We start from the raw sequence: 25613 nt of genomic DNA on the forward strand, positions 1-25613 counted from the left end.
CTGTACTTCTTTGCCCCTGCATCATTGCAGTGCAGAATAGCGCTTGGCAAAGGCAACATTGCAGTGCAGAATAGTGCTTGGCAAAGGCAACAACCTCCGGTCACACAGTGGAGTTCCTGGCCAGCCTTTAAAGAGCTAATGACTTTGCACAGGTCCAGGCATGTGCCATATGGGGACAATTTAAATGTTCATCTCATTGGCAGTGTCTGGTTCAGGCAGTACAGAGACGAACCAGGCTGCTTTACATTCATAGCTCTTACAAAATAGGATGGTCTGTACAGCGAGAGCCACTATAGTCTTTGTGTATCCCAATCGCCATCAGTTTGTCCAGCTACCAGATGAAAGCAGGGTGCATACAACAAGCCCGTAGCCCCTTTCTTACTGGGATGCACTTATCCACCATTATCAGAAGTGATAAACTCATGGAAAGGACAGACACAACCCTCCCCAGCTCATTCAGTGATCGTACCAGGCAACTTTGTTGCACATGCACGACAGCAAGGGCGTTCACGCATTTACTGCGTGGAGTTTACACCAGGCAGAGGGAGTGAGAAGTCTGACCACCTCCTAACTCGTGCAGCTTGCAGAGTTAGGCACACCGGCAAATCTCACTTCTGCCTGCATCGTCTCCACTGTGGTCAGATGCAACTCTTTTTTTTCACTTCTGAACACAGCTGCTTGTGGGGGGGAAATTATTCAGCTCCCAGGTTTCTCACTCCCTTTGATAAAAGGCAGTTTCTTTTGGCCATTTTGCACTTGACTTTCTGCACCTTGACATGCATCTTCCGTGAATGACTAGAAAATAATCTCCTACAAACGAAAGAGGAACGGAGAGTCCATTCCTGCATCTGGATTCTCGCGATGTGCTTCCATTGTATGCTGTTTTGCCGCCCCGCATCCCTTAAGGCACTTTTGTTCGGCACTGTTTAAAAGGAAAACATTCAGCATGCCCTGCGGGAAATGAAGCATGGAAGTCCTGTTATCACTGACAGAAGTTTTGCCTCTAATTCCCTGTGTGCTGTGCTGAATTTTAACCTCTGAGATTGGGCGTACGCTTACCTGATAAATAGGGGTTCTGAATCAAATGAAAGAAATATTAGGCAGTCAGGCTGTTGGGCTGTGCTGGGCTTCAGTCTGAAAGAATTTAGTGCAGACATTCAGGTATCTGCCGAGTGTAAATATAGAAGGAAATTATGTTATTACCTATGCTGATCCAGGAGGAATGTGTGCACAGAACAGGACTAAATAATGGGTCAAACCAATACCTGTTATCCTTAACCCCTGTCAATGTGGGACCTTGCATATAGCACAGGCTGGCTTGGACTTCACTCTGGTTTTAATTTGGCAAAATCACCCCCAGCTTTGCCCCTCCCTGAAGGATTCTGTATGAATCCATCCTAGGGGTTGAGGGAGGGAGAGAAAAAATTAGGTTTATTCATATTTAGCAGCAATGGAGGCAAGAAAACATGGGATGGGGATAGTTGTGTAGCACTTAATTTCAACTATGTTAGTCCAATGCAGGGTTTTGGAAATGGCTGTTTATCTTGGTTAAATTAAAAATAAAGACAGTTTCTAAACCAAGTAATCATGATTAAGGGGAGGAAAAAAGACATCCACCTCCTTAGCAAAACGTGACACCAGTCAGTGCTAAGAGCGCTGCAGTGACGTTGTCCTAAACTGGGCATTTCCTGTAATTAATATGGATCATTGCCCTGTAAGAAATGGAAGCAGCAGCAGTGCCAGCCTCTAGCATTGTTGGCATCTCTGTGCCAAGGTATGAAGATGGTAAGGGTTGTGCTTTTTGTTCTGTGTCCCGTCCATGCGTTTCTTCTGCTCTGGTAGGACAGCAAGCATCTTCCTTGTTGCTGCCACCTTGCACGAAGAGGCACGCACATTGTGGTTTCTTATGGAGCCTTGACCTTTGTTCTTTCACGTCACTGGCTTCTCATAACCTCAAGTTATTTTTAGACTAAAAGTTGCAGAACTGAACTACCTAAAATGTTCCAGAAATGAGGTATAAAGAAGTGTGGCTCGCCAGCAAACAGGCAGTTCCACGTAATGGATTACGAGGCAGATTTTTCCAGGACCCTACAATTTTACCCAATCTTTTTCTGCTTTCATGAAACATTACAATAAATAGATATTGAAAAGCATCCTTGATGCTTTGTTACTCGCCTTTTTTTTTTTTTTTTTAACCAAAGTATGTGTGTTTTGTGAAGCTGACATAACAGCTGCTAAATTCCAGATAGCCAAGTGCTGTATGAGGGGAGGCTTTAAGCTTGGCATGTTAATCAGCCACCACCACTTACTTTTTGATGTTACAAGATGTACTCTTCTACATAATATGACAAAGAGAAAGGTTGGGCTTGAAGTTTAAGCGGTGGCCTAGGATTCGGGAGGTCCAAGCTCAAATCTTAGTTGTGCCACAACCCACCTGTGCTAGCTTAGACAACTTAGCCTCTCTGGGTTTCAGTTCCTTATCTGCAGGATGGGGTAGTAATACTTCCTTTCATCTGCCTGCTTTCTTGAGATAGAAAATTCTTTGAAGCAGGAGGTTTCTCCTATATGCATGTATACAGCGCCTAGCGCAATGTAGGTCACTTGGAGACTGTTGTAATACAAATAAATAATAACAGTTTGGTCTCGCAAGCATGAATAAGGCCACATTGTGTTACAGAGTCCTTATTATAACCCATGACTTAATGTAAAAATCATATCATTTTGTACCATTTTTATACTACAGTTTGATCCCAGGCTCTGGTGCACAGGGCCCCAGCAAAGCTTGAAGTGTACCCATTAGAGTCTCTCTGAATCCTTAGACACAGGATTTCACTGAGTGAAAACTGAAAGCAGAGACCTTTGTCCCACTTCTAACTGGCTATTTGTGAATGAATGAATGCCCCGGATCTGGTCCATCCACTCTCCACCAGCCTGGCTTGTGTTTCTGTCACCAGATAATGTCATTCAAGTCCACCCATTTCTTAGTTCCAAGTGGGACAAATAATTCCCACTCAAATGCCCTTGATAGTCAGGTTTCAAAGCAGATATAATTGGGACTATTCATAGCTCACATGTGTGGCTAGCCCTCCTGAAAGCAGAAAGGGAGGGCTAATTCTCTCTAGCAGGGACAAAGAGACGGCTGATCTCTGATGGCGACGTGCAGAAGAAGCAGCAAGTTTGCACTAGGATGCTTCTTTTTATCTGAGGATCTTGGCCTTTTGCAAACGTCGGCTCACCACGCTAGGCTGGTGTGTTAAGAAACAACCATATGTTCCAGGGGGGAAACTGAGGCACAGAGTGGGTAGGTGACTTGCCTGCACCCAGTGAGGTAGTGGCAGAGCTTGAAGTAAAACCTGGAGGTCCCAGCTCCCTCCTCTGAGACTGAGCATGCATTATGTCACTCCTCTTCCAGCCCTCCAGCAGAGCCCTGGCACAGATACCAGTTGTCTGCCATGATGATACAGATTTAGCCCAAGGGGAAGTCAGAAATCCACCTGCTTCCTAGGGAGGCTGCATAGCCTAGGAGTGGGCTGAGAACTTATTGAGGTTGGGGTCCATGCCTGATGGCTGCCAGTGACCTTGGCCTTGTCCCCTCACTTCCCTGCTCCTGGCTTTCCTCAGCTATAAAATAGCTCTAATAGCAGTGACCTTTTCTAACGGGCCTTGAGAACTACTGATGATTAACCTTTGTTAAGAGGGAAGTGGCATTTTTGGTTGCTCTCATATGACTGGATCCCAAAAAAATTGAGACATCCAGTGTAATTGTTTGCCCAGCTGTGTGTTCCCAGGTCTGCGTACAAGTCACTGGGGGATTAAAAAGTGAACCATAGCATTGCACCGAACAAAAAGAAACGGGACAACAAAAATTAGAAGAGAAGAAAGCAGGCTGAAGGCAACACAGAGGCGTTTGGAGAGGGGGGGTTCGGTTCCATCTCTGTTAGTATCCATGATGAATGGCATGACAAAAGGGACTCAGCTGAATTAGAATTTCAATATGCCCTACGTAGACGGTAGCCTTTCCCATTCATAAACAGCACGTCCGAGCTGTAATTGCCTGTTTGCTTATCCACGCGTCTCTTTAGAGCTAATCCAAAGGCAGATTCAAAAATAAATCATTCCTGAGTATTGAGGCCCTGCTGCGCGGTTGCTTCCACATTGCCTCTGCCTTTGGTTTGTTCCCAGTCCTGGTCTGTGCAGCGTGAGAGCTCACTCGCAGGTGATGAGAAATGAGTGACCCCCAGAAGGGATGAGGTGAGTGCAGTGGGAGAAAGAGCCAAGTCTGCCATGTCATCCTTGCTGTTGGCACTTTTCCCTTGGGTGTTGCTTCGCGGCTTCCCCTTTGTCACTTCCAGAGGAGCGGTGGGGACCTTCATTTGTAGGACACCCTCCTGGTCCCATCACAAATTCTCCCGCTTTCCCCATCCACAGACACAGCCACCATCAAGCTTTTATGACGGCTTTCCTAAAAGCTTGCCTTTCCGTGATTTTTTTGTTTTGTAAAGGCAGGTATTTCTCAATATAAATCTCCCTTTGGTGATTCTATAAGCGCCCTTCTGAATGTATATAAAACTTGGTAATGGGCACATGAGACCCACTGCCATGTGTAGGGCTGAAGCCTGCTCCCCTGGAACTCATTACAGAATTGTCACTGATGCCTTTCAGCCGGGACTGGACACACTGTTAACCTCATCAGAGGCTAAGAAGGGGTCCAAAACCAGCAGTTCACTCCAAGCAGGGGCAAACAGCATACTCTAGGCCTTTCCCTCCTCCCTAGCTGGTCTTCCCTCCTCGTATGTCTGTCTGTTTTAATCACCGAACCTAATCCTTGTTAATTATAATCTCATTTCTACCTTTTCAATCATAGTCTGAGAGGAAGGATGGCCCAGTGGTTAGGGTACTAACCTAGGATTTAAGAGACATGGCTAGAAGCCACTCTGTCAGAGACTCCCTGACCAAGTCACTTAACCTTGAGAGTCTAGAGGAGAGCCATGTGCATGATTAGAGATCAAGAGAGCAGGCCTTATAAGAGAGGCTGGGAGCCATGGGACTCTTCAGCCTGGAGAAGAGAGGGCTCAGGGGGGACTTGGTGGCAGCCTATAAGTATATCAGGGGTGTGCATCAGGATCTGGGGGAACATCTGTTCCCCAGGGCACCCCGAGGGAAGACAAGGTTTAACAGTCACAGGTTGCTGGAAGACTGTTTCAGACTGGACATAAGGAAAAAATTCTTTACCGTCTGAGGCTCCAGAGTCGAACAGACTCCCCTGAGAAGTGGTGCAAGCACCTACTCTGGATACATTCAAGAAACACCTAGATGCTCGCCTTGCTTCCTGCCTTTTGGGCAGGGGAGTGGACCCGATGATCTCGCAAGGTCCCTTCCAGCCCTAACGTCTATGAAATCTGTTAAACCTCTCTGTACCTCAGTTTCTTCATCTGTAAAATGGAGCAGGCCTCTTGGGAAAATAAACTGATCGTGAGGTGCTCATGTACTCAGTAACAGGGATCAAAAGTAAGAAACACCTGTCCAGCTGTATGCACCTGTATATGGTAAAGCACTTTTGTAAAGTCAAGCAGAGCTTCCTTAGCTTATTCAGTAGTTCCCAGTACCTGACTCTTTTGAAAATCTGGCCATTTATTTTTGGTGCCTAAATGGAAACAAAGCTTTTCTGAAAACCTGGCCCCTGGTGTGTCCACAAAGGTAAGGCTGGGTGAGAATGCTGTTGTGCACCGAGTGGGATGAAAACTGATCCAAGCATGGAGCGGAGGTGGCAATGGGCGCTGACTCCAGTTCTGTTTCAGCAGGAAATTAAGGAGCATAGTTGTAGTGAGCCATTTTTTTTTTTTCAGATCCCTTCAGTCCTTAACTTCCTTTCCATGTTATCCTGTTTTGATGCAACAATCCTATAACTAAGATAGCAAGGGGAGGGTGGACCGTGTGGCATAAATGCTTAGATCCGAACTTTGACCACCGTGTCCTTCAACATCCTTCATTTTCTGGAGTCTTGTGAAATCTGTTAGGACTAGCTACTAATCCACTCACTCCTCTGCTCAAGGCCAGCCTGGGGCAGTGTGCTATGAAGCCAGTGCAGACATACACCATTTGCTGATGCTGATGCCACAACATAAAAAGCTGACCCATTTTACATACAGCCTCTGCCCTTCCTGACACCCTGAGAGCATTTGAAATGATGAATATAGTACTTGTCCGACATGTCACATCCTATGTAAATGCAAATTCGTTTACAACTGGCAAAGCACAGAAAGCTAAAATGTTAGCTGAGTTTTGACAGGCAGAGGTGACAATTATCCCCGGCTGTTCCCCAGGGACAATGATCCCTGTTGGCTGTAATGTGCCAAAGGAAACAATGGCCACGTGCTGGGACTGCAAACTCATCATCACCAGATGATGATGACAATGAGGGGAAGGGCTGGCTTTTTCCTTTAGTCATTCAACTATATCAAAGTGCCTTTAAATATGAGCTGTAAGGTGTGGTAGGAGACTAGCATTCCCATTCTACAGATGAGTACATTGAAGCATGGTGAAATTCAGCAACAAGCTCAAGGTCACTCAGCAAATCAGTGGCAAGGGCATGGCTGGGGACCAGGACTCCTTGGTTTCCAGTCCCAGGCATCAGGTGGCAGTCACTCCCCTGTAGGTAACATGAAAGCACATATAAAAGTTGGTTCAAGAAGTCACTATTACCTACAGTGACCAGGGTATAATTAATATCAGCATCTGTAGGACGTGACATCATATAAAAAAACAAGTACAGTGGTGCTAACATTTGGAAAGAAGAATTGCGTTGAAAGTGAGGAAGGTAGTTTATAAACCCTGGAGACTTCGGTGAGGAATTTAAGATCTGCAGACTCAGCATAGAGGCTGCTTAAACACAGTCAAGGTGGGCATGTATCCCTTAAGCAGGAGAGGGACCAGGAAGACAAGGAATTAAAAAGCCTACTTAAGGGCTTTTTAAAGCTGCAACAAAAATCTAGCCCTAAGGAGGTGGTAAGGAGACAGCAAAGTGAAGAGGACTTCTTTCTAAGTGTGAAACACCTGGGCACAAGCTGTGTGCTGGTTTGCTGCTCAGGACTGTAAATGTGTCACCCTTCCTGTTAGTTTGGAGAGGCCATGAAAATATAATAAGGGTGATATATTTGTGATTAAAAAAAAATCACAGAAAGTAGCCTCAAGTCCAAAAACTCCTACGTCTGTAGATTACTCTATTTTTATGATGATGGATCTTACTATGACTGTAGGTCATTCCCTAACCTGTACTCAAAGGCAGAGGGTCCAGTCAATGCCTGCTTGAAGGGAGCAGACCGAGGGAATGCTGCTTCCCTGGTCCTATGAAAACCAGTAGAAGATCAATGCTGCACGATAGGATGACAAAGAAGGAGGAGCAGGAGCAGGAGGTGGTCAGGATGGCAGCATTATTGCCCATCAACTCATTTACACTCTTGTCAGCAAGTTAATGGTAGCTCTGTTGGCAGCACCCGCCTTTTTCTACTGCATTTGGGGTCACTGCCAATAGTCAGCCTTCAATATAGCTGGAGCTCCTCAGATAGACCAAGCAAATGTACGTAGATCACTGTCTTGCATTATGATGCATGGTTATTCCTACTCTAGAGTTTACTTGCTGTACAGCAAATGCTGGCATTGAAGCAGAGTCACACCATCTGATACTGCCTTTGCCATCGCACGATTTAATGTGGCTGCTACCGGGGCGTTAAATATTCCCTAAGTGGTAGCTGTCTTCCACTAATGCAGATGCATTTCTTTTAGCTAGTTACTTTATAGCTGTTCTTCTTCAGTCATTGCCGGATTTTCCTTGGCATCCCAGGTTTGCTGTAGTATTTATTTCCAGTTATGGCCACACATAAGTAGGACCAAGTCAGCTAATGTTGGTATTTGTGTGGAAAGCTGCAGGATGAGCAGGTATTTTGATTTGTGTAATTTGATGATTTTTACCTTTTATCATCAGAAATGTCACCTTCTGAAGGTCTTCTCTGTAAACAGTATCATGATAGAGTAATCGCCGTTGCTTTTATGTTCTTATAGGCTGGTGGGTAGTTTGTTCTATCTGCTTGACAGTTGTATCTTCTCTATTATAACAAGAATAATACTGCTTTATCTTTCACCTTCAGAGTGCCTTGTACATAGCAAAGCCCAATCCTGCAAGTCCTCCACAGCCCAAACTGCTGTTGACTCCAAGAGGAGGCCCAATCTTGTGTTGAAGTAACAGGTCAAGGAGTTGGAGGAGTTGGGTTCGGTTCTCAGTTCTGTCACTGATCCACTAAGTCACCTTGAAATGTTTAGTACTAGTATTAGAAAGCTCCTTTTAAGTTATCCCCTGAATCAGACAGGCAGGGTCTTATTTTATTAATCCCATCATTGTGCTTGGGAGACTGGTCCACACTTTAGCAAACCTCATTGCTAGGAAACTTCTTCATATTCAGCCTATGTCTTCTCCTGTTGAATGTCATCTAGTTATCATTCTTATGTATACCTCATTGTACCAGTACACATCCCTGGCTGGTCTTCTTATCACTCAGTCAAGTCAAAGGAAAACCACGGAAGCACAGGACATGGGGCTTGAAAAGACTTCCTGAGTCACTGAGTTCAGCTCTCTGGTCCCTTCCAACAATACATCTCAAACTTTACCCACCCTGTCTTGTGGGGAAACTAAATTTAATGTCCAGTTCTAGCACCGTGTCTTTTTTTTCCCAGGCCAGCTGTGGCTAGAAAACTGCAAAAGCAGTTTGCAAAGCCACTAAAAAGACTGACTACCTCATAAGGGGTGTGCATCAGGATTTAGGGAAATGCCTGTACACCAGAACGCCCCAAGGAATGACAAGGTCAAACGGTCACAAACTCCTCCATGACCATTTTAGGCTGGACGTAAGGAAAAACTTCTTTACTGTCCAAGTCCTTGGGGCCTGGAATAGACTCCCTCCAGAGGTGGTGCAAGCACCTACTCTGGACTCTTTTAAGAAACTTTTGGACGCTTATCTTGCTGGGATCCTTTGACCCCAGCTGACTTCCTGCCCCTGGGGCAGAGGGCTAGACTCGATGATTTTCCGAGGTCCCTTCCAGCCCTAATGTCTATGAGAGCTATGAGATGTCACTCAGCAGAAACAATCCTGTGTAAGAGTGGTGTTGATGGACTCTTCAGTTGGATGGACTGTTGTGGCAATGTCCAGATTGCAAGGCAGGGTAGAAGAGAGGGGTAAAGTGAAGCCTAGAGGGGAATCTCAAGGCTGCACCAGAGCCCAAAGAAGACTTACCTTGGATGCATTATGTGATTTGGGGACCACAGTATTAAGACAGGCCATTTGGATTCACAGTCTCCTTCTGTTACCTCCTGGTAAACAGCCTGCTTTTGTCTCTGCAACTTCTCTACATCTGCGTTTTTGCAGAACAGCTTTCTAAAGACTGGCTTTTTTCATACCTGCGAGATTTCTGATCATCTTTAAGTTCTCTCACTGTTTTCAATTTCCTTTTTTTTTTTTTTGCCTGAAGAAGGACACGTATGTCCGAACGCTTGCAAAGAACAACTTTTTTGCAACTATTTAGTTGGTCTAATAAAAGAGATTACCTCTACCCAAAAAAGAGCTAGTCTGTCTTTGTGCTTAGACCAATATGGCTACAGCCTAGATCCTCCAAATGCCTAAACATCCTGGATAATGCAGGGAGTCCTTTCCCGAAATGAATTGCTCAGTATTATTTCTTTGTATGGATGGATGTATTTCACCATTTATTTATTTTAATGCCCCAAGGAGCCTTTTATGGGGTCGAATTAAAACAAGTGCTGATCCTTTTTACAGATTTCCCATTATCTAGGAAGTGAAATGCCAGGAGGAGAATTGAGCTCATTATTTTTGGTGCCATAAATGGCCTATCGAGGTCTCAACAGACTCATGATTAACGTAAGCATGAACAGAGGCCTTTATAAATAAATGCAAATACCTCAAATATATAGACCAGTCTCCCACACCTTCCTGAAATATTGCCTGTGCTTTCTGTCTCCAGTTGTACACAGATGTGAGGATTTAGAGGGAACAGACCTCTGATGGCCATCCAGGCACTTAAATCTAACCTTGAGAAGGGAAAAGCAGTCATCCCAGAAGCAATGTGAAGTGAATGTAGGACGCTGTGTAACACACCACGATTAAGTAATGATCTTTAAGACTGCTTCCCAGAATGACAGTGGGAAGGGCAACAAAACTAATCATGAGGAAAATTCAAATGTGAGGATTTTCTTTGATCAACTGTGTGGCAGGAGAGAGGCACAGGCCTCTTTGTACGGACTCCTGTCCCAACCACCTTCCCAGCCTACCGTGCGTTTCAAAAGGGCCCTCTTAACCTCGAGGTAGGGCTGTAATACCAATAAATAACATTATAGACCCAGACCCTCAGCAGTGCCTGCGAAGTATTCACTGCAGCTAAAGGGAGATAGCACACAAATGTTTGGTATCTCCCTGATCCTAATATTCTCCAGGTGCTGGGACAATCCTCAATGGAAATGAGAGTATCCATGAGGCTGCTGTTACTTATGCCAGCTGCCTATGGTACTATTCAATCTTTGCCACAGTGGAGAGGCACCCTAGTTGCATCTCCCAACCTACTAGGGTTCATCCATTAATAAAAGGGTCTTCAGCCATCTGTGTCGCTTTTGGAGCAACGCAGAACAGCCTTAACACAGGGTGAAACCAAACCGCTTCCTCTGCCAAGCACAGTTTCCTCTCTTCTTTGTGAACCCACACTTACACGATGGTGGTTGATCCTGAAGGCAGGATTTCGTGAAGTGGTTCAGATGGGAGCCAGTTCTTTTTCCGTCTTCATCACTGGGAAAGCTGAGTTATGAGAGACATGCACCCAGGTGACTGTGCAGGAAACAATGCTGAGCAGGATGGGACAGCCCCAGAAGCCCACTGGGTCTTTCCTCATACAAGTCCCCCATGGAGGACAGGACAGAGAAGGGGCTGAACATTGCATGCTACTTGCCAGACGGGTCAGCACAAATGTGTGCATGGACCTTTGCACCTTTATGTTCCAGCGTTTCAGAAACGTTAGGAAACAAAAGACCTCCACTGCTTTTCTGTGTCATACTATGTCAGATTCAACCTTCACGTGCCTACTTTCAGGGGTCACCCTATTCTTGTCCCACTCACCTCTCTGATATCATTTCCTCCTTTACTCCCTATATTCTTTCCTTTCCCTTCAGCTCAATAACCAAGGGGTGGCTGAAGTCTTTTCCCATCTCCTTTCTTCTAAACATGTCCTTCCCTCCTTCTCCAAACTTCTCCCAAGACTTTTTCCTTGCATTTTTCTCTGGGACGCCCCTTTGCTTGAACTGTGATCCCTTGTCTTTCCCTGTCTTTGACTGCCTCTGATTAAGCTCTGATCATCAAAAGGCCTATATAAATTTACAGTGCTATATTCATGATTATCAGTCATAGTGATGAACGGCATACTGTTCAAGGGATCAGGGCTGAAATGAGAAAGTGTTTCCAGTTGCTGTGAGAGAAATACTGGCACTTTTAGGATTTAATCGTGCACAGCTGAAGGCAACAGAAGTTTCACCACTGACTTCAACAGGATGTCTCTGATGAGCTGCCTAGCACGTCTGTCCCTTTCCTTCTAATGGATGAAGTTGGAGCTGCTCATGTGCATTCACAGACCCTTTGCTGGAAGCAGAAATTCTCCTTTATTTCCTTTCCTTTGCTTCTGGGGCAGGAAAAGCTCAGCTCCATCCTAGCTGTCACCAGGAGGTCCCACGGGACCGTCAGATGTAGTGAAGTCACAACCACAACGTGCAGGGCAGCCATGGATATTTTACTCTTTTTAGATGAAAAGGTGCTAAATATTCACTGTAGCAATTTTCCATTTTGGAGGGATGCCACCAAGGAGGAGGTAAAACTTGTGAACTCAACCTCACGTTTCCCTTGAAATGCAATGAGATAATCGGAACGGACTGTGACCTCACAGTTGTGAGGATAATACCCACAGGATGCGTGCAATTGTTGGTACTGCATCCCCGGGGTCAGCAACAGCCAGCTTCCCCATGGACGCTTGGCACATCACTAGGACAACAGCCAGAGATCTGAAAGACCCAAACAGGAAAGTTAATGATCTCAGTGACCATCACTGCACAGAAAGAGCACCGTACCTAGACTCCTGGTGGCCCCAGGCAAACGTTTAGTATAGGGCCCCCCTTTGCCAGAGATAATGATAATAATAATTCAAAAATTACCATTTTCGGGCCACTTTCTTGTTAGACCCCGGGTGACCGACTGGTTCGCCCATGCCTGTATCTGGCCCTGCAGAGAAAGCAAATGTCACTCACCTATGCTTCATTTTCTCTTTCAAAAGGAGCTAACAACACATACTACTTTGTTTCACAGTTCAATTTGCAGTGAGGCATCATCTTCATTTACATAGTTCAAACCTGAATCCTTTTATATGAAATACTGTAACCACGGCTGACTGCACAACAGAGGGGCAAGTCACATTGTGCCATTGCTCGCATTGTGCAGCACCTTACCACCTAGCGTGCTCCCAGATAAAGATGCTGTCAGCAGACCAGAGACTGCTGCTCAGGCAATGCAGCACAGTAAAGCAAGGAAATGAGAGTGGGAGTTGGGGTCCACTTTAATCCCCATTGCCCACTTCAAGACACTTGGACCTCCCCCTTACCCCCAGCCCAGCCCCTGCCCACAAACATTACTAATTCAAATACAATGGGACCCTGATTGATTGAGGTTTGCATAAACCAAAGCATGGCCTCCTTTGCCCTTTTCTGTAGTAACTGTATTTATTGACAAAGGAGCCTAGGAAATGCCTGTTGTCACAAACCCACCCATCCATGGGGCACCCTTGGAGCCCTAAGTTTCTCCCGCCTTTATCACTGCTTGTCCCTAGAATAACTCCCAGGTGTGCCCTGGAATAACTACTTCTCCCCACCCTGCCCCCACAAGCCCCAGCTGTGCTGCCTTCATACTGGACCCCACAGTCACAGCAGGTGAATATTTGCCAGCTCTAGGCGATTCCCACTTAGGCTGTGAAAGAACTGTAGGCTCCCCCCACCATGAATGACATGTGCCTCTGGAGGCTGGGGGGGCACAGCGACTGCCCACAGGCAGTGGTGGTGGCAGCGGTGGGTGCATGCAGTATCAGCGCGGGGGGGGGGGGGGGGGGCATCGAAATACCTGCACACTGCCAACCACTCCCCCACCAGCCTCGTTCACTGTTTTGAAAAGTCTCAAAATTCTCCAGAAAATCCTTCCTTCCTGGGGCGCCTGGATGGATGGCCCAGTTCCCTGAGTTGCCTTCATTATTGTGGGGCTGATTTTTCCCATTACAAGCAGACAATACCTTGGGGGCCCATCCCAAAAATAGCTCTTTCAGTCTGTGACTTAGTGGGGCTTGATCTGTCCCTACTAACACAACTGGTAAGAGATACTTAACAGTTCCTTAGGCAGGTTTTCCTCAGTCCCTTTGACATAACAACTCTTAATTAAAGATCGGATCATAAACTTTTGACTAATCTATGTCCCAAATTTGTAAAGGTAGACACAGGCAATATAACATAATCCATACAATGATAAAAATTACATAAATAAATTCAGCTTACATTGCCTTTTGAACAAGACCAAAAACGAGGTTACTCATATCAACCTTGGGACAGATGTCTCTGTGAAAGCTACTCTAAACCCCAGAATCATTCTTGTTTTTGAGGTAGGTTTGTGATGTCTCTACTCAAGCAGAGCCAAAGATTTGTGATTCAAACCCAGGATCTGTCTCATCTACTCTCCTGTCTCCTAATGGTAGTAGGCACTAGATACTTCAGAGAAAAGTACAAGATGCTGCTGGCAGTGAGTAAGTAAATAGATATTAGACAACCTGCACCAAAGAAAAGTCTCCTCCTCACTCCTTGTACTCAGAGCTTGGCTTCAACCCTGAGCAGAAGGATTGATATTCCTTCCAAATCCCTTTTTGTAACATTGTTTTCTTGTTCAAATAAATGTCCATTCCTTCTCTGAATCCTATTAAATCCCAGGTCTCCATGACATCCTGTGGCAATGAGTTCCACAGTCTCAACATGTCATGTGAAAAGAAAGGATGCCTTTTTATCGAGTGGTTGGTACTCAAAAGGCTGTGGGTAATTTTGTTAAATATTTTTTGCTAAGTGCAGAGAGTCAAAAAGCCAGAGGCTGAATCGATTCAGTCTTTGCAGGTTAGTCTAAGATACACAAATTAAATTGAAACAAAAGTGATCAGACATCTGATTCAGGAAATGCAGCCACATGCCTGCAGTGGCTCAGGCCAAAAGCCGGGAGGTGCTAAACCACAGCTCTCTGGCTGTGTGTTCACTTCCTCTTTCTGATGCCCCAAGGTCTCTGGGATTTGCAGTCCACAATCAGAGTAGCAGGACTCTGCAGGGTTGCTCATCACTTCCTCTTCCTGCTTCCAGGTTCCTCTGAGATTTGTGGTCCACAGTTGCAGCCAGCAGTAAGTTTGAGCAGGGGAAGGGGTGTTTAACACCCCCTCACCCCCACCCCTGGACCCCAGCCAGGGCTTGCCTGGGAAGGGCAGTCCCCACCTGTAGACTGGGCTGCATCCCCAGCCATGCTTGCCCCCCTCCACCCCCTTGCCAGCCAGCCCTCACTGTTCCAACTAGGGAGTAGAGGGGCGGGGCCAGCCCCACTGTCTGTAGCAGACAGCCCAGCCCAGGGCTGAAAAGCATGCTGGGAAGCTGGGGGACTGTGATTTAACTTGAACCAGGAAGGGGTTTGTGACAGAAATTTCATAAACTGGTTTGACCCAACTCAGTTAAGTCTGATACTACATTCAACCAAGTTTATCTTAAACCACTTTCAGCCATCTTGAAACTGGTTTATGTGCAGTGAGCTTCTATTCTGTTACAAGTTTAAACCAGTTTCAGATCACTTAAACTGGTGTATGTGTAACTTCTGTCCCTAGCCTTTAAGAGGTTGGAGAGAAAGGGGGCTGGGATTCACAGTCCAATCAGGTTTCTTATCAAACTACTGAACCAACAGCTTTTGACTTAGTTTCTAATTCCTCCTCATGAGATGTTTTTTTCCCAAAGGGCACTCAGAGTAGGATATTAAAGAAGTCACACCTTACTGACTCTATGAGAAGTTTGTAACTTATAGCTGACCCTTCCAGTTAAAGAAAACACTGAATTAAGTTGCTTACATCTGACCTTTGGAGTGGCTGCTGTGATGTCATTAGTGTTACAATTTTATGCAAGATTAGGCATGTAATTATGTGTTAAATAGTGAAGGTTGGCTTAGATTGCCCAGCTAATGAAGCAGATAGCATTAATGATATCACATATGGACTGCTCCAAGGCACTGGCATTATGAAAAAAATCTGAAATCAGCCTAATTCGTATGCAAAGAAAGACCTCTTCCTCCTCCTCTTGCACCTCCTCTGTGTTGAACCCTCCTCTCCATTCTGGTGGCTGCCATCACTGTGCTTCCACTCTGTTGAGAAGCATCCAGAATTGCCCAACTCCCTGTGGTTATGCTGCTATTGGCCATCCAGTGCTGTATAATTAACACAGGCAGCACAAGATTTTTCTATTTGATCACTTAAGCCCCCAGTGTTAGAGGCCAGTAAGGCTAAAAACAGACAACCAGTCTGATGTGGCCCTGATTAGGACTGGATATGACCAGCACCAAAACAGGCAGGGCCCAGTCATTTATGCACTAAGCTTAAATGGAAATTAATTTGAATGAGCTGTGACTGTTCTGAAGCAAAGTGTTAATTCAGACTATTCAGAGGCTTGTCAGTCTGTAAAGTCTAAGGTTTGGTGTAAGACAAGATGTCCAAATGCAAACCAAGCCAGTTACCTGTTTTCAGCCCAAGTGGCCAAACCCTGTCTGCTCAGCAAGTCCAAGGCAGAGCCAGCAGCAAGAGTCAGAAAGCCTCGATCCCCAATTGTCTGTTTTCATCACTAGAAAGCACTCCTTTGTAGGTAGTCGTATTGATTAAATGCTGGCAGCCACTATTTCATCCTCCAAACCATAGCTATTTCAGTGAGAAATGCCTTACCTTATACTTAGTTCCCCTAAGATGAAAGTGATATGCTTAGAGGAAAAGATTTCTAGGCATTCAGATCCCAATCTGATGAGCCCCAGGAGTTAAGGAAGGGGTAGCCAAGCAAAGCACAGGCCCTTGCTTCCCCCAGGTTTGTTGTAAGGAGAGATCTCCTTTTTCCTTTGGCTGGTGTGCTAAGAATGCCTCATCCTGTGTAATCTGCTTCCGCTGATAAGTGCAGTACAAATGCCAAGGCAAATATTATTAACTGTTTGTATTACAGAACTGCTGAGTGGTCCCATCACGGGCCAGAATGTGAAAGTGCTTGCTGCTCTACAAACAGGGAACAAAAAGTGGACCATGCCCCAAAATGCATGCAGTGAATAGATTTTATTCATTTCAGTGTGAACATGAGGGTGCCAGATGCTAACAGCTGAGGACTGAGAATTTGCAAAAAGAGCAGTTCAGTGGCATGCATTGTGGCATGTGGTGGTATGCCCTCAAGGCCTGGACAGCAAGAGAAGGGCCCAGTTAATGTCAAGCATCCTTCCCATTTCCCTGCAATTTTGGTTAGAAAAATCCAGGCTGCTGATTCTGCTCCCTGCTGAGAGAGAGAACCAGCTGTGACATTGTGAATCCAGATGTGTATCCCCACCCTCTCAGCCACCAAGCTGTGTTCGCAGCTGGAAATTGGCCCAGATCCACCTCCATTTTATTTTCTTCATAAACCCCTCAGACTCAGGTCTGAATATTCGCCCAGGTTCCCAATTATGCTAATATGTAAATCAGCCCAGTGTGTGATTTTTATTGATGGCCTCATTACAACTTTTTCCAGACAAGCAGTGCTCTGGAAGGCATGTGCATCTTCCAGGGGCAGCATAAATGGCCATGATTTCTCAGTGGGGTGGGGAATGGCCGCCAAGCTACAAACAACTTCAGCATTAAGACATTTAGAATCCAAATTATTTCATTTTTATTCCTGAGCTCTTTTCTGTGCAGGGCACTAAATGCACTTAGTTCTGTACAATGCACACAGTGAGATATGGCTCCTGCCCAGAAGGAGTTTACAATGTAAGGCCCCAGCCTGTGAGATGCTGAGCAGCAATAAGCTACACCAGAGGTGTCAAACAGGGGTACACATACCCCTGGGGGTACTTGGGAAGGTCCCAGGGGGTACACGGCGATGGCATGGAGAAGCGGGTCTACTTAGGAAGCAGTGGTGCAGGGGGCAGGGCCACTGCTGCCATCCAGCACTTCACATCAACAACCACTCCCCTGAGCCCAAGTCCATCCAGTCGGGGAACCCCCCTCCTTGCTTGTCGACTGCCTACTGGGGGACCCCCACTTCTCAACCAGCCGCTGGGGGTACACTGACCAAAAAAGGTTGAGAACCCTTGAGCTACACTGAAGTCCCCTCTTTGAAAGGATGAAGGTTCAGAACTGGTTGAGATGTAACTGGTTTAGAAATGGGGAGAGAGGCATGTCCTAAGCAGTTCCCTGTATCCGCCACCTCTTCCCCTTGAATTTCTCCCCACTTCAGACTTCAAGATCGGAGTGAAATGGTTCAAGTCCTGCCACAAAAATAAGAGGGAACACAGGGCAGCAGTTGTGCTGCGGGAGTATTTAGGGAAGTCTCTGGGTAGGAGATGGTAAGAAGGAAATACAGAAAAAGGAGTGAGCACGTGCTCAGCAGGAATGAAGTGGGAGGTTATACTGGGCAGAGGAGAAGGGGAACACATAAGGAAGTATAAAGCCACAAGGATGGGAGGGAGCTGGAAGCAAAGTAGATGAAGGAGAACAGTACCATAGCAAGGGAAGGGTGAGCGAGGCGACCGCCTTGGGTGCCAAAGCAAAGGGGCGCCAACAGGTGCTGCCCAGCTGGGGCAGGGTGTGGGATGAAGCAGCGAGTGGCTTGGTTGGGGGGGTCCCACCGCTCTATGCACTCCCAGGCAAGCATGGGGGGGCATGTGCCCCCTGGATTTGTGCACAGGGCAAGGGCTGGCTGCTACCCAGGCATCACACTTCCTTGCTATGGCACTGAAGGAGAAGGTAGGAGGAAATTAACTGGTAGCCAATTTAAAAAACAAAGTGCTTTTTCTGCTTCTGCAACAACTGCACACCCTTCAGCTCAGCAGGTGTGGACCATGAATTTTGCTCGTGTGAAAAGGGATCCTTTTAAATTGATATCAGAAACATTTCCAAAACAAGTTAATCAATCAAGGAAAGCCTGAATTGCAGCATTGGGAATGGTCTCTGGGAGTTTTGCCTGCTTTAGGGACTCAGAACTGAGACTAATAAAAAACATCCAGCCTTGTCATTTATATTTCGCCCTGAGAAATGGTGGGGGAACGGTAGAATCCAGTGTCAGAAAGATCAGCCTATGCCTGATGGTACCGAGGAGCAATTTCCTGGAGATCAAAGAGTTAATCCATTATATGAACAACAGAGAAAGAAAAACAACCTGTCCTGAACATTTACTCTGCATGCATCAATGGCCACAAGTAGCGATGGAGCACCTGGTCAAGTTGCTATGATTCTCTTGAGAGGCGCCAATCAGTGTGGCAGCTGGGAGAGGGATTTTACTGCAGTTCGATTTAACCACAGGTTTGGTAACAGATTGGAGCATTCTTGAAACGCCATGGGCTCACATAATTATTTCAAATCCATTTCTACTTAGAATAAATGGATAAAGAGAGCCTGGGTGGGTAGGAACACATGCAAAAAGTGATGGGAATAGAACAGGTTTCCATAGTCGTGTTTAGCTAGTGCTGCGTACACTCAAACGTGAAGTTTTTCACTCTCCAAAGCGCATGCAAGCGCTACTGTGAATCCAGCACAAGCGTCTGTAGAAGCAGCAAATACAGGCAACAAAATGCTGTCTTATCTCTGACAGGAGCTAGTACTAGCTTAAAAAGAGAGAGAGGGAGAGAGAAGTAGAGGATAATTTAATCTCAATTAAAGTTCCTGGAAGAGAAAAGAAAGGTCATCTCCATTATTTTACATATCACCTTGAATAATCAGAAGGCCCATCTCCACGGATCAGAGCCCACTGAGCACTCCCAGCGCTGATCAGAGCCCAGACCGGGGGGACTTGGCGTGATGGATGCAGCGTGGTCTGGCATGTTTCAGACAAACCGTGATAAAGACTTTCCATCTACTCCTAGGTCCTTCCGTCGTCCCTCCACAGTAGGCAAAGGCACCAACGGGCAATCCTCTAAGATGTTTATTTGGACCAGTGGCCGGGGCTCCACCTCTTACAGACATGATGAAAAAAGGTAAATTGCATCGATGTCTATTTGGGGTTTGGGGTGGTTTCTTAATCTGTTTTATATGAAAAGTCAAATCCTGGTTGCCCTGGTATGGTAGTGCAGGGTGGGAGGGAGAGCCACAGATTATATGTCCCCAGAGAATAGGTCGCCTTGATAAATATAGGTGATCTCTGGTGCAGTCTAACTAAAAATGGAGCGATCTGATGTACTGGAGGTGTGGCCCAGGTGTGTCTTGTCCCTAGCAAGACCACTTGCATGGTGAGCACCTCTGAGGCTGGCACACCTTTTTAAAAGTGTACTCATTACAACTCATGAGCACAACCCACACCAGCTACTGGAGACATAGTACCTTCTGCAAAGCATCAGGCTTCCAGCTCCTATTCCTCAGCTGAGGAGCATGCTGCCACTCAGATGACCCTCTCCATGCCATCTTCAATGAGAACATCACCCTATCACCCTTCCTAGTCTGGACTGAATTAGAGAGTTCTTGAGCGTGTGTGTACGTGTGTGTGGGTAAGTGAATCATTGAACAATTGTAAGCTGAAGACAAAGAGGATGAAGGGATTTCTATGAAATGGCCAGTTCATTTAATCAGTACCGCTGGAGAGGATTGGTTTGAAGGAGACAGGAGTAACACAAGTTAACTAGATCTCCCTTGGGAAGGGGGGAATTACACAGAGGAGAGTGAAAGGGAGGGAGAGGTTTAAAGTGCACAGACAAAGGGAGCACTCAGTTGGGAATGAAAGAAGTTAAATCTCACTGATGAAAGAACAATAGCCTGGTAATGCTCAGCTTCGTCCTTCCAAAATATCTCCCCTTTGTAGAGAGATTCGCCAGACAGCCTGTCTTGTCACAACCTGGGCACATTTCCCTTTCTTTTCTCTTCCTCTTTTCTCTCCTCTGTTGCCCTTGCAGACACTAGTAAATGTAATCACAAAAACTCAGACCTCGGTGAAACAAAAACAGAGGAAAATGCCTCCACGCCGCCAATTAGCAGAGCACACTGTTAATTCTAATGAGAGATTACTTCTGGCATCTGCTTTAGAAAATATGCTTGTGGCCTTCAGTGCCCGACATGGACTCGACATGGAAAATCTGCCTGCTCATTCTGATGTGGAAAGGGGAGCGGGGCTCTTCTGCAAATCTGGTTCGCGTGTGGGCATTGCACCCTTTGAAAATCTGGTCCTAACAAACCTGTATTTTTTGTGAAGTATTTAGTGGGAGATTTGCAAAGGTCACTTTGGTGGCTAACTCCTATAAACTGCCCCTAGAAACTGGGCACTTCGCTGGTTCCTGTGCCCTCACAAATCTCCCTCGTCATTGATTTGTGCTCTGAGAAAATACATCCCTCTGCCTTGATACGGAGATACGGATTAAACCTGGGATAGATATTTACTAAAATGTGGTTCAGAGAGGTAATGAGCACCCCATGCTACTGAGGCTGTCAGCACTCAGTGCCTTTGACAGTCAACCCCCTCGTATCATGCCACACAAACAGATACAGCAAGTAGTCAGCTCTTCCTAGCACATGGCAGCCCACTTGCATTGGGTACCCATCAGCAGCCCTCCTCAGCCAGGAGGTTGAGGATGTCAGGCAGCGTCTACACTGTGCATTATCCATTACATTCTTCTACATGAAGGAAGTTACAGCAATGCGGGCCTGATTTTACTCTGATTCATCTCAATCAGAATTTGGCCATTGCCTTCCATGTTGCCCTTCTAGGTTGCAGTACCATACAGCAGCTAGCATTATACACCCAGAAGAAGTCTCAGCACCGCTTCCTGCAGTGACACTATAGTACAGGGGTAGGCAACAGTTTTGGGCAGAGTGCCCAAAACACCCGCAGCCTCGACTTGTTAGATGTTGACATGCCAGGGGTGGGTGGTGGGGGAAGCTGCGAGGGCCTGATCCTTGTTGTGGCAGCGCAGCCCTGGCCTCTTCCCCTCTGTCTGCCCTGAGGCCAAGCAAAATGTTTTTGCCTGCCGCGCTCTGGCACATGTGCCAAGGGTTGCCTACCCCTGCTATAGTAGACATGGCTGTAGTGGGTTTTTTCGCAGTCAGTTGTGAGCACCCATGTATCAGACGCTATAAGTGCCATAGAAGTAATAGATACCACAGCAGAGTGAACAGAATGGAACAGAAAACTGTAATCAGAGCATCTCAACTAAAGTCTCAGAAATACAAAAGGAGAGGAGTTAACAAAGGAAGTATTTTGCCAATGGGATGAACTCTACTGCTAACATGTTCAGTGATTTCTAGCACCTACAAAATCACCGTTTCAAATAAGGAATGAATTACAGAGAATTACCTTCCTCCCTTCTTCCCCCCCCCCACCCATACCGCTCGCTAGGGCTGTGCAAAATTTCACCAGCTGTTTCATTTTGCTGTTGTTTCAACTCATTTCGAACTCGAGTTTTACTTGTTAGCAGCTTGAGGTTCAGTTTCCAAGAAACCCCTGAACCTGTCTCCTTGAAACTTAGCAGGCTTTGTGGCCTCTGCAGGGACTGCCATCCGGACAGTTTTCACCCTGCTGTGCCTTCACACACACACAACGCAAGTTTTGTTTTCAAGAATTTGAGGTGCAGTTTCCCAGAAACCCTTGCACGTATGTCCTTGAAACTTGGCAGGCTTCATGGCCTCAGAAGGAGCTACTGTCTCTGCAAGTTCCATCCTAAGCAGGCAAGAACTGACAAAGTTATAGGCAGTTTTGTGGTTCCCCATTATAGCCTATGGGTGAAACGTCAGAACAGTGTTGAAACAGCAAAACAGTTTCAAAATGGAACAGTGGTTTCGAAACAAAACAAAACTCAAAACGAAACATTGTCCTGTTGAAACATCAAAATGGAAGTCAAAATGAAACAATTTCTTCACCCCCCTACCCTCCTCTCATAATGATCCCTTCAGCAGAATTTTTGTTCGTCAACCATCAGACTAGAAAATTATGGCCTGAAACACCAAGATGGAGGTATAACTGGCTCTGCAAATGTAGCTTTTTGAGGGGACACACATGAACAGATAAGCACTACATGGCTTTAATCCTGAAAACACTTTTATATACCTGAGTGGCTTTACACAAATGAGCAAGCTACTTTCCCTGTAGGAAGCAATACACAGGCCTGTGTTGGCACGATTGAAGCCTAAATGTGTGTATTTTATCTACTCATCTTAAACATTGACTGGTTTGGGGTTTTTTCAGGCAGTTTTGGGACTCCTGAGTGAAGTCATTTTACAAGGGTGCAAACAGAAGTGCAGCTCCCAGGTCTAACTCATGGCAATTCATAGGAATTGCCATGAATTAGACCAGGGGTGGGCAAAATATGGCATGAGGACCAGATCCAACCCGGCCATTCTGCCCAACCTGCAGGGCCCCTAAAAAATTTAGAAAATTAATATTTATCTTCCCTGGCTGCCTGTCAAAGTTGACAGGAGCCAGGGGCAGTAGGACCCAAAAGAAGCCGCTGGCAGAACCAAGCAACCACAGGCAGGGAAGCACTGAAAGCTGCAGCAGGTGGAGGGAAAGGGACAGTGAGTGGTGTGTGGGAGTGCAGAGGGAGCATAGGGTCTGCACCAGTGCACTGGGACCAGGGCCAGCAGGGGCCCAGAACGGGGTGGCAGAAGTGTGGGGCAGGGGTCAGCAGGGGATCTGGAGACAAACCAGCTCCTCCTCTCCCTGCTGGTGCAGCCCAACCCAGCTCCAGAGCCCTTGGCAGCCCCCACCCTGTGCTTCTGCCACCCCACTCTGGGCCCTGCTGGCACTGGCCCCAGGACACTGGCACAGCCCTGTGCTCTCACCCAGCTGTTGCTGCACTCCTCCTGCCTGCTCACTCCCACTCCCCTCACCTGCCACAGTCACTTGCCCACCGTTGCCACTGCTCCCCTCCACCCCTTCACCGGTCGCTCCAGCACCATGTGGTTCCCAGCTGCAGTGCTAGGACTGCAGGATGCAGCAGGAGCTGGCCTGGCCACTGTGATTCTTGGCCAGCTCCGTGCAGTGCCAGCTGGGCTGATCCAGCTCCTCCTGTGTCCTGCAGTCTCGGCCGTGCAGCTGGGACATGGTACCAGAGTAGCAAGCTGGGGAGGGGAATGGGGAAGTGGCAGAAGGGCAGTGGTGGCAGATGGAGGGGGAAGTGGCTGTGAATGGGAGCAAGGGGCCATGTTGGTGCCCCAAGGCCAGGAGCATCAAGAGTACAGAGCCTGGGTTTGGAGGAGTGTTGAGGGGTCTCTGCCTACCATGGGGAGCTCCAGCCACCCTCCCCCCCACATACTCCCACATACCCACCCACACCACATATCCACACACACACCCACATGCTCCCCTACCCCACATACACACACATCCCCCATGCCTATCCACCCCCCACAAACTCCCCCCACACACCCCACATACCCACAAGCCTACCCCCCCACCACAATATACAAGAGTAAGACTTCATTTTAAGCTATTGTGCAATCACCTCTAGGTACAGTACACAAACACATCAGGACAAAAATATTTTTCTCAAATTAAACTAATGAATGTTGTAGTAGATGTTTGATTTTTAGAACATAATTTGGTATTTTTCTGGTTCAGAGATGGCAAACCCTTGCTGAAAGGAGTATTTCTGGGGGTGACAAAGGGAGGGACTTTTGGTGTCAAAGGTCAGGGGTAGGGAGTGGGATTTCCAGTCCCAAGATGGTGACCAGGGAGTGGGGCACCTGTCAAGGGGCAGGGCTACCCTTGCAGCCCTAAACGGCTTGCCAAAACTTGGTAAGTGGCCCTCTGCCTGAAATAATTGCCTGCTTAAGTTAGTCTGATCCTCCTGACCCAACAGATGTTAGGTGTTGAATCAGAAGGGTGGAGAATCAGCTCCAATTTGGAGCTGATCCATGGAGAGAGGCTGCATCTTTGCCTGACTTTGCCCCTCGCTAGCTCTGTTACTGTCTCTGGATGGGAGTGGGGAGAAGGCAGGAGAGAGAGGTCTTCAGGAGTTTTCTTAGCCCCACTGGAGTTGGGGGGCAGGTAGATTGAAGCCACTCCAAGGTGAGGCCACCTCTGTTTTAGATAGGATTTAGATAGTCCTGTTTGGCCTGCTCCAAAGCATATTCACATCAGGGAGCCTCCTTCCACAGATTTCACTGGGGTTTGGATCAGGCACCACGGTGAGTTTTCTTGTGTCGCTGCAGATCTCATAACAACAAAACTTGATTCAACCAGACATATTGTATAAAAAATAATAGAAAGAAATCAGCTGCAGAGCACAGAAAGTCCCTGAGCACTTAGCACCGGGATTTCTGCAGGTAACATCCAGGTTTTTATTTGACCTCTACATTCAAGGATTTCCTGCAAACCCTTAGCATGAGGCAGTTTGACTGGCATCTGCATAATAATTGTGATATCAGAGAACTGAATCAGGTTTCAAAGTCATTCCGAATAATTCAGGCAGATGTGTATCCCTACCTGATTCCCACATGACTCTGCTGTCAGGGTAGCCAGCGTCTCAATTAGCCAGTTCATTTAGGCTTCGTAGATGAGTTTGTGGGGGTTTTTTAAATCCAATATATCCTGGTCACTTGGGTAGTAGATGATTGTAGATATTTCATGTGGGATGTCTGAAATAGGGAGCAACCCTGAGATCCCCGTTCATCACATCTGCTTCATTCCCAGATCCTGCCAATACAAAATCTAACCCTGAGAGAGAATGAGCATCTGAAGTACTAATGAACATGCTGGGTGTTGCAGAAGGCAACATCTCTTCAGATGGGACCTGTAGCTCGTAGTTGCAAAGGAGAGGGTAGAAATTGGTTTGTACATCTACATACAGGGTGCAGACAGAAGTGACAATTTTCGCCAGTCTGGTCACAGAAAGTGGTTTATAGCCTTGATCAAACACAAGTGCATGGCTGCAAACTGCTTCAAAAATGGCTGATCGGATGAAAATCTGAACCCTCATTGCATGAGTGTTCATATGAAGATGTTTCAAAACATAGCATCTTCTGTAACTTGTGTCTGCACTGCCTGACAGCCTTTCACTGTTTTCAGAATGAGAAAGGGAGCAGAGAGAGTTTGGTCTCGAGTTTTTTCAGCCTCCACTGGCTGGTGGGGTGGGTGTACTCTTCCCTCTAGCACTGGCTGGGGAACCCCTAGAATGAGCTTCTCCTGCTCCTCTTCCCCCCTCCCATTCTGAAACAGGGACAGCCGGGGAGAGAGGAGGGGCCATTGCTAGGGGAAACTGGCTGCAGGCCATAGCCAGCAGCTAGATTCCCCTTCCCCCTAGGACCAATAGTGAATTTCTGTTTGG

The 25613-nt window shown here is 46.6% G+C and overlaps 1 protein-coding gene and 1 long non-coding RNA gene across 9 annotated transcripts in view; one reads left to right on the forward strand and one right to left on the reverse strand.

Annotated features, from left to right (window-relative positions):
* Nucleotides 1-25613, forward strand: part of LOC102572400 (calcium-activated potassium channel subunit beta-2) — a 183091-nt gene that overhangs the window by 136699 nt on the left and 20779 nt on the right. For all 8 annotated transcript variants that reach the window (XM_019478516.2, XM_019478515.2, XM_059731169.1 and 5 more), the window contains one exon: nt 19230-19340. In XM_019478516.2, coding sequence (XP_019334061.1) covers nt 19285-19340 — 56 coding nt within the window. In that variant the 5' untranslated portion in view covers nt 19230-19284. The remainder of the gene's footprint in view (nt 1-19229; nt 19341-25613) is intronic.
* On the reverse strand, nt 11821-16167 carry LOC109280922 (uncharacterized). The gene is made up of 3 exons (XR_002087410.2): nt 16081-16167; nt 12254-12320; nt 11821-12103 (listed from the first exon to the last, which is right to left on the reverse strand). It is a non-coding gene; the product is annotated as an uncharacterized LOC109280922 (long non-coding RNA).

Source organism: Alligator mississippiensis, chromosome 7, assembly GCF_030867095.1.
Source record: "Alligator mississippiensis isolate rAllMis1 chromosome 7, rAllMis1, whole genome shotgun sequence".
NCBI lineage: Eukaryota > Metazoa > Chordata > Crocodylia > Alligatoridae > Alligator > Alligator mississippiensis.